At 41.4% G+C, this 9,080-nt stretch overlaps 1 protein-coding gene across 1 annotated transcript; it reads right to left on the bottom strand.

Annotated features, from left to right (window-relative positions):
- Nucleotides 1-4,369: 4,369 nt before the first annotated feature.
- Nucleotides 4,370-7,041, bottom strand: LOC307135913 (uncharacterized protein). Its single transcript, XM_079832634.1, has 5 exons — nucleotides 6,976-7,041; nucleotides 6,623-6,710; nucleotides 6,046-6,148; nucleotides 4,784-4,979; nucleotides 4,370-4,570 (listed from the first exon to the last, which is right to left on the bottom strand). The coding sequence occupies exons 2-5, from the start codon at nucleotides 6,653-6,655 to the stop codon at nucleotides 4,492-4,494; spliced, it is 411 nt and encodes a 136-aa protein (XP_079688760.1). The 5' UTR covers nucleotides 6,656-6,710; nucleotides 6,976-7,041; the 3' UTR covers nucleotides 4,370-4,491.
- Nucleotides 7,042-9,080: the final 2,039 nt, after the last annotated feature.

Here is a 9,080-nt window from a genome sequence, read left to right on the forward strand (position 1 = left end):
GGTCCTCTGAGGAAACGGATGATGAGCTCGTTCCTTTCTAGCGTGCTACCTAGCGTCGTCTGAGCGAACGCTGCTATAGCCGCCACATACACTTTGAGCGTGGAAGGGGACCTGCCCAGTTCCAAAAGCTCCTGGAGGAAGGAGAGCACCCGCTGGACCCCACTCCCTTGGAAACACACCACTCAGTGAACACCGACCACTTACAACTATATAACCGGCTCTAGAGTGTGAAATCGTGTTCATAACCCCTTCGGGCAGGTCAACGGGTATCCGTTGGTCACCCATACATGCAGAGACCATCGCTCTGGATGGGGATGCCAAACTGACCCTCCTGCTTGAGAGAGGAGGTCTGCTCTCAGCGGAACTGGCCAGGGGGGTGAGTGCGACAGCTTCACCAGCTCTGGGTACCAAATCTGGTTCTCCCAGCGCGGCGCTATAAGGAGCACCGGGCGGCGCGTCTCCCTGATTTTCGCTATGACCTGGGGCAATAGGGAAATCGGCGGGAAAGCATACAGCGGGAGGCTGGGCCAAGGTTGGGACAGCGCATCCTCGCTTTTGGACAGAAACCTCGGGCAGCGGGCGTTCTCTCTTGTTGCAAAGAGGTCGAGCTCCGCTCTGCCGAATAGGCGCCATACCAGCTGGACTGTCTGAGGGTGCAGGGACCATTCTCCTGGGAGAATGAGGCCCCTGGACAGCTTGTCCGGGCCCACATTGAGGTGGCCCGGTACGTGCGCAGCTCTCAGCGAGCGCAGCGAGCCAGCCATCGCCCTACACACTGTATCTCTGCCGCTTCGAGCGGGGAGTGGCTTGTGTGTGGCCCTACACTCATCGCTCCGGCCACCCTGGGCGGAGAACAAATGGTGTGTGGCGCGGCGCGTAGCGCCTGAGGCATGATGTTCGTGAAAATGTGTGAGCGCGTTTGAGCGGGCACAACTCTTACGCGTGGAACATGACCGGTTAAGAGTGGCTGTGTGACAGCGCGTGTGGTGGTTAGGCGTGGATGCAAACAAGCGGACACGTGACCTAACTCTAGCACTCGAGCGGCCGGTGGCCGCTTTATGTGAGTGAGAGACACGGGGTTTATAGTGCTTGTGTGCAGGGGTGAACACAAAAAAGTGGGCACATTTACTGCATTTGAAACACCTACGGCGTGAGCCGTGCAACCAGAAATAATGCAACTTTTGTGATTTCTCTGGTTCGCCGTAAAAACGGCGGTTATTGACAGGCGAGAGGGCAGTTTTGCCGGCTCGTTGGCTGTGTGAAATCCACCTGCAGCAGCCACAGTGGTGGGGGCTGACAGGAAAGAGAGTTTTGACGGTGGTCCGGCCGCGGCGGGACTTAACCGTCGTTTCTCGCCTCTGGCTAGGAGGACTTTGGAGGCTCGGACTTCAACGCGATCCTAGGCCGGGGGCCCCGAGGGGGAGGCGGCTTACCACGGCTGGAAGAGCGCGATCTGGGGCGGCCCCTCGGTCTTCGCTGAGACGAAGGGGGCCGCGCTGGGCGCTGCACAGAACTCGGTGCTGGCTGGTCACGAGGACGGCGAGCAACGGAGCTATTGCTAGCGCTGGGGCGTCGAGGCAGGAAGAGGTTCATGGCCTGAGTCGTCTTCTGCACTTCAGAGAAACGATCGACGATCCCCTTGACCGCTGGTCCGAAGAGCCCAGACGGGGAGAGCGGGGCGTTTAGAAAGGCCGCGCGCTCTGTTTCTCGCATATCCGCGAGCGTGAGCCAGAGGTGGCGCTCAGCTACCGTGAGGGAGGCCATAGAGCGTCCGAGGGCCTGTGCTGCGGTCTTGGTAGCGCGAAGGGCGAGATCCGTCGCGCTTCGCAAATGCGTGACCAACTCAGTGTCATAGCTTTTCTCGTCCAGGTCGCGGAGGAGATTAGCTTGGAGGATTTGCAGCACGGCCATAGAGTGCAGAGCAGATGCCGCTTGACCAGAGGCAGCGAAAGCGCGGCCGATCAGCGATGACGTCACTCTGCAGGCCTTAGACGGGAGGGCAGCCTTTGAGCGCCAACCAGAAGGCGGGCAAAGGTGCGCTGCGACCGCCTCTTCCACCGGAGGGATAGCATTGTAGCCTTTCTCAGCCGCGCCGTCAACTTGTGAGAGCGCCGAAGAAGCCTGAGACGAGACCCTCGCGGAGAATGGCGCGTTCCAGGACTTCGCAAGCTCCTCGTGAAGCTCTGGCAGAAAAGGTGCAGTCCTGGAGGTGGGCGCACGGCGGCAACTGTTTAGGAAGCATCCGTCAAGTCGATTCGGCGCTGCCACCTTGGGCGGGGCCCATTCGAGTTCTAGCTGCTCGACAGCCCGGGTGAGAAGGCGCAACAGTTCCTCGTCCTCACCCACTCGAGAGCGTCCGGAGGCCCGGACTGAAGAGGTCGCGGAAGACCAGTCCTCGCTGTCGGAAGCCATGATGGAGCAGCTGTCGGCGCGTTCTTGCTCGTCTGCACGATCACGGCGGCGGGTTCCAGATCCAGCGATGCGAAGGGCTTCGCTGAAGAAAAGAAAATCGAATACGCAGCCCGTGAGCCCCGCTTATATACACGTGGCCACGCCCCACCTGTAGGCAAATGAAGCCAGGTGGGCGCAAAGCGCCCTCATTGGTCGCCACGTCACGCGGGCTCACCGATAGGCTGCTGCAGTTGCCAGCAGAGCAGCCAATAGCACGCTGGAATAGCCTGCTATGGTCTGCCAGGCTGCCACACTGCGTTGACAATGTTACAAAATTAAGGATGATTTTGGGTTTTTCAGAAATCTCGAAGAAAGAATACTTTCCCGATGCGTAAGGAAACTTACGCAATACAAGAGAACCTCTCGTAAGAGAACTGCGTAGGATGTGCGTGCGCACGGTTTTATAAATCCGAATATTTCTGTGCGTCCTATGTTTCATCCGTACGCCACTTCTGACGCAAATCCTACGCAAAGTTTTATAAATGAGGCCCCAGGTCCAGGGTTGCACAAACCAACACAGAACCTGTGGAAGACGGCAACTATAGACCTGATGAAGATGGAGATGATGCTGTTGTTGATGGAAGGCCAGTGTGGATGGTTAGGCTAGGTACTAAAAACAGACTAGGCTGACCCACACTACACATCACATCACCAGCCCATCACGGCAGTTTGAAAAAATATTCAAAACTCAAACAACATTGTGTTAGAGTTGGTCACAATTCTTTTATAATTTTAATATTCAATTGTTCCATTTTATATTTTCTTTATTCCTATGTTTATATACTTATACTTTTATTGGTTCCCATATATAGAATATTTACATATATTTTATATACACTTTTTAATTTATAGATTTATAGACTTTGTCTCGTTTTATATTGTATACTTTGTATGTTTGTTCCTTTTTAGATGTCCATGTTGCTTTTGATCTCCACGTTTTGTATTGTTGTTCCTCTTACGTCGCCTTCCTTTATAAAAATTTTGTTCACTTATCTTTTTCACCATTTACTTTAATGTATGTTTATAATGCTCTTTGTTCTTTTTACTTGGTTATATTGTTTACTTGGAATATTGGTGTATTTTATATACACTTTTTTTTTGTCTTATAAATTTATTGTTCTCATTTTATATTGTTTAATTTGTATATTTATTATTTTCCTTTTTATGTACACTGTGTATTTTATTCCTTTACATCTGTCCTTTAAATGCATTTTGTTCCCTTTATTTTCTCTTTTTGTTTCTTTACCAATTCATTTTAACGTATGTTTATGTTCTTTGGACTGTTTATATTTTTACATTTGTTCCTTTACATTTTCATTCCTTTTAAATACATTTAGTTCACTTGTTTTTTGTTTCACCATTGTTTTAATGTTCGTTTATAATGCTGTTAAGAATTTTTTTTTTTTTATACCTTTTTAATAAATATCTCAGACTTTCTCAAATTGTTTTGTGTGTATTTTTCTTTTGGGAGGGAGAGGGGATTATTTATATATATATATATATATATATATATATATATATATATATATATATATATATATATATATATATATATATATATATATATATATATATATATATATATATATATATATATATATATATATATATATATATATATATATATATATATTTTTTTTTTTTTTTTTTTTTTTTTTTTTTTTTTTTTTTTTTTTTTTTTTTTTTGAGGGATATAAACCATCACCTAATACAGTCCCAACCTTTTCAGTCCTACTATCAAACACTGCCGGTTTCGAGAATCGAACCCACAACCTTGGGGTTACACAAGTCCGACTCTCTCTAACCATTAGGCCACAACTGCCCCTAACACGTTTCTTTTTTCTGTATTTTTGCAGTATCCTGCTACTGTTCAGGTCTAACACAATGTTTTCATAAATGCTCAAACAACCTCAAATGTATGCTCAGATGTGTTTATTTTATTTTATTCAGCCTGCTTTATATATCAACTCATTCAACAGGGTGAAGCTTTGTATTAAATGTTTAAAAAAAACTCCTGTACTGATGTTCAGGATATTTGGATTATCTCAGCTTCAGGTGAGTCTGTGCAATCCAGCTGATTGGGAACTTCAGGTAGGCTATAGCCTGCTCTTCATCATTGCTGAAACACACAAGGTCACACAAGGTCATCTATAAATTGGTTCAAAATAATTCTCAAACCACTGCACAAAGTATTAGTGCTTCTTGAAAATGGCACATGCAAAACACTGCACACGTTCCATTGATTTTAAAAACAGCATAATAATACGACTTTACAGCCAGATTTAGATTTTGCAAGAGACATATTTTCTGTAAAGGTTGTTCAGGATTTTACATGGGTGGGGTTTTAGGCTCTCTGTGGTCACCCTTAGGTGAATGCTCCATAGTCATCATAATGGATCTCGGTGGTGGTGGTTTCAGGTGTGGTGGTGGTTTCAGGCGGTCCTTGGTCACCCTCAGTGAATGCTCCAAAGTCATCATAATGGATCTCAGGTGTGGTGGTGGTTTCAGGTGTGGTGGTGCTTTCAAATCTGCCCAGTCATTTGTACAAAAAAAGAATAAAGAGAGATTGTAAATGTAACAGGGCAATTGCAATGCACTCAATGTTGACATACTTTTAAAACTACATTTAAAAAGAGTATTAATATAAACATGTTTGTTCTATAAACATAAATCATCAATTAGCCTAACATGCATTCTTTGTATACAATAATGTATTTTGGGAATATTATAATCAGCTGATTAATGTATTTGTGTAAAATATAAAAATTAGTTACCACTGCAAAAATAGAAATAGACTTTTGATTTTTGAATGCATATGATGCCTGACATTCAAAATAATTTGAACCACATACACAAAAAAAAAAAAAAAAATCTTAAGTAACATTTTTGGATAATACAGCAATAAAGTGATTACTTTGAGGTAGGCTTTTATTTTAGATACAGTGGGTTAATAATATGACTAATTTTTCAGTGTTACAATTGCCCCCAAACACAGTTACAATCGCACCCACCAAGGGGGCAATTGTAACATACTGACATCTTGCATTTAATTTAATATTATAGTCTTGTCCTTATTAGTGAAAATATATCAGTTGTATTATTAATTAGTGCACTTATATTTGTTTCTTGTATCAAAAGATGAATTGTGTATTTCAAGTAGTCTGTGAGTTATGAAGGAAAATGTAAAAAATTGCCCTGCTCTCCCCTATTGGTCCCTATTCTTGAAATTGGCACATACTGTACACATTTCAAGGATTTTAAAAACGGCATTAATAAGACTTTACAGCTGGATTTGGATTTTTCAGGTGGGGTGTTGCTTTCAAATCTGCCCAGTCATTTGCACAAAAAAGAATAAAGAGGGATTAATAGTGTCATCATTTTGGTCATGTTCAGTAGAACAAAAATTCTCTATAAATGTGAAAGTTATGTGGGCTATATTTAAATAATAATGATAATTTAATATAGTGCCTTTGATGCAACAGTCATGCATGATGAACAATCTTAACATTTCCACAACCATCACAATATGCATGTTTTATAATAAACAAAAATTAAACATAAGGAAGTGAGGTATGTGCAAGTATGAAAATGTACCGTTCACAACAGATGCTTCCATAACTCGCACAGACACATATTTCATGTTCGTGCTCCCATTCAGAATGAAACTCATGATGTTTTCCATCAGAGTCAGAACAACCTGAATCAATAACAGAAATGTACTTCAAATATTAATAGTTGTCCAGGATTATAAATACACACAAACAGAGAAATACTTCTTAAGTTGATCTCATGAGAACTTTTAGTGCATACATTTGTACATACATTTACGGGCCTGCATACTAAATCACGGTGTCCAGATGAAATGCAGCAAAAACAAGTTTTTCAATCATTAAATGTGATGCTTAAAGGGATAAAAAGCCCCACATATCTTTAAACCACTGGTATAGCCATGTAGGGGTCTCTGAACCCAATGCATTTAAGCCCACCCCCCACAGCATCATCTCTCAATGCTTTAATGGGACGTGCTGACAAATTCTAACTGAATTAATGGATGAATCAATCAATCAGTTAATTGTAGGCCGTAGTGGAGTTTGTACCTGCAGCCACATATTTAACGTTTTGCAAAAATGTGTGGACAATAGTTATGTTTTTCCCAAGGTAGTAACATCACCTTTTTGGCTGGTATCTTGATGTTCCTCCACATCTAATCTGCAGGCATTCACGCAGACCACTGCTGTAAGCAACACAATCAGTCTCAACTGAAAGAGAGTACAAATAGAGATTTTAATTAAATATTTTAAATAACAATTGCAAAACTGGAGACATATAAACTCTACCAATTACATCTACAACATACTGCACATAAGACCCATGATACTGTTTTTTCCCCATATAGGTTCCTTGTACGTAACAGAAAATCACATTGTATCATTTTACAGAAGAAAACACATGTTGTACAGAATATTCAGTACCAGAAGAGACATCAAAACATTCTCTAAAGACAATTAAAAAATTGTACAATACCATGTTATGGTGAGATGTGGTGAGCAATACGAGAAGACTGTTCAATCAAACACCAACAGGCACTTTAGGAACTCTCTTGAAATGCTACAAATAAATACTAACTCTAAAAATCACATATGTGACTGATAGTCTTTTCCTCCAACCAGTGAACGGCAACTGGTGGCATGAAGAGATAAACGCCATCCCCTTTTCTACTAAAATTGGCCTACTTATTTACTTTGCATCTGCGATTGTTGAAAAACTACAGCACTTATCCAAACCAAATAATTTGCATTGGTGGGGTCAGTGTAGATATTAGATAAGTGGTTCTCTTTAAATCAAATTAGGGATTCTAACTAACACATAACTAACAGATCACAAGTTTCAGTCACATGGTAGTTAAAACCTTTAAAATGCAGAAGAAAGAATAAGATCTTCATTTTTTTCATTTATATAACAAAAATCTATTAATACAGTTTTTATAACTGTAACTGAACACATTAATAAGGCCATCCAGATTATGTGATTTAAATTGCCTCTACATTTTATTTGCAAGTTCAAAATTATATATTTTTTTGTTCGAAAGGTACTGATGAATCATGATTTGCTCATGAAAGCATTTTACACATACATTTCAATTCAATTCAAATTTATTTGTATAGCGCTTTTCACAATACACATTGTTTCAAAGCAGCTTTACAGAAAGTGCATTTCATAGATGTACAGTAAAAATGTTAGAAAGACAATGTTAAAGAATAATGTTCGAAAAAGTTAATCAATCGTGTATTAATTTAGGCCATAACAACGCTGGCGTTGAGTCGTCTCTTCACAGGCGTGGAGTCGTCTCATCACAGGTGTCGGGGCATCCGAAGTCTCCATGAGAGGCTGGATACAAACTGGAGCTGATGAACTATTTACCTCGGGACTAGTGTCCCGAGATAACAACAGAAAAGCAGATGGGAAATGATTAGCGTAGCTGCTGTTCAGAATATTATATTTATGCTTTTGATCCGATTTAACTGTAGTATAAAAAGATAATTATAATGTGAATGCTTGGCTAAAGAGATACGTCTTTAATCTAGTTTTAAACTGGGACAGCGAGTCTGAACCTCGAACAATATCAGGAAGACTATTCCAGAGTTTAGGAGCTAAATGTGAAAAAGCCCTCCCTCCTTTAGTGGACTTAGATATCCTAGGAATGACCAGAAGCCTAGAGTTTAGTGATCTTAAAGAGCGCGATGGATTGTAGGGCGATAGAAGATCCGTTAGATACACTGGAGTTAAACCATTTAGGGCCTTATAGGTCAGTAGCAATACTTTGTAATTGATACGGAACTTCACAGGTAACCAGTGTAGAGATGATAAAATTGGTGTTATATGATCATATTTTCTTGACCTAGTAAGAACTCTAGCAGCTGCGTTTTGGACTAACTGTAGTTTGTTTATTGAGGATGCAGGACAACCAGCTAATAAAGCATTACAGTAATCTAATCTCGAGGTCATGAATGCATGAACTAACTTTTCTGCATCAGAAATAGATAGCATGTTACGTAGCTTAGCAATGTTTCTAAGATGGAAAAATGCTGTTCTTGTAACATATGAAATATGATTTTCGAATGTCAGGTTGCGGTCTAATATAACACCCAGGTCTTTTACTGTAGTGGATAAAGTGACAGGACATCCTTCCAAGGTAAAATTGTATTGCGAGAGGTTTTGTGGGCAGTTTTTTGGACCAATAAGTAACACCTCCGTTTTATCTGAATTTAATAGCAGAAAATTACACGTCATCCAGTATTTAATATCTTCACGCTGTCAGTTTAGATAATTTAGCGTTTTCATCCGGTCGTGATGAAATATATAATTGTGTGTCATCAGCATAACAGTGGAAATTAATTCCATGTTTTCTTATAATATTACCAAGTGGCAGCATATATATTGAGAATAGCAGAGGGCCTAACACGGATCCTTGTGGCACCCCATAGTCTACTGACGTCATCTTTGATTTTTCCCCATTTAAACAGACAAAATGGTAGCGGTCTGATAAGTACGATCTAAACCAGTTTAATGCCTGTCCCTGAACACCAGTATAATTTTGAAGTCGATCTAAGAGTAGTTTATGATCTATA

Source organism: Gobio gobio (genome assembly GCF_949357685.1).
Source record: "Gobio gobio genome assembly, chromosome: 13".
NCBI lineage: Eukaryota > Metazoa > Chordata > Actinopteri > Cypriniformes > Gobionidae > Gobio > Gobio gobio.

Excerpts from the sequence above, each read along its gene's own strand:
- LOC307135913 (XM_079832634.1), bottom strand. The coding sequence starts at position 6,655 with ATGTGGAGGAACATCAAGATACCAGCCAAAAAG. Across the intron at positions 4,980-6,045 it reads GGAAGCATCTGTTGTGAACG|ATTTGAAAGCACCACCACAC; the intron begins GTACATTTTCAT and ends ATGACTGGGCAG. Across the intron at positions 4,571-4,783 it reads GAGCCTAAAACCCCACCCAT|CAATGATGAAGAGCAGGCTA; the intron begins GTAAAATCCTGA and ends TGTGTGTTTCAG.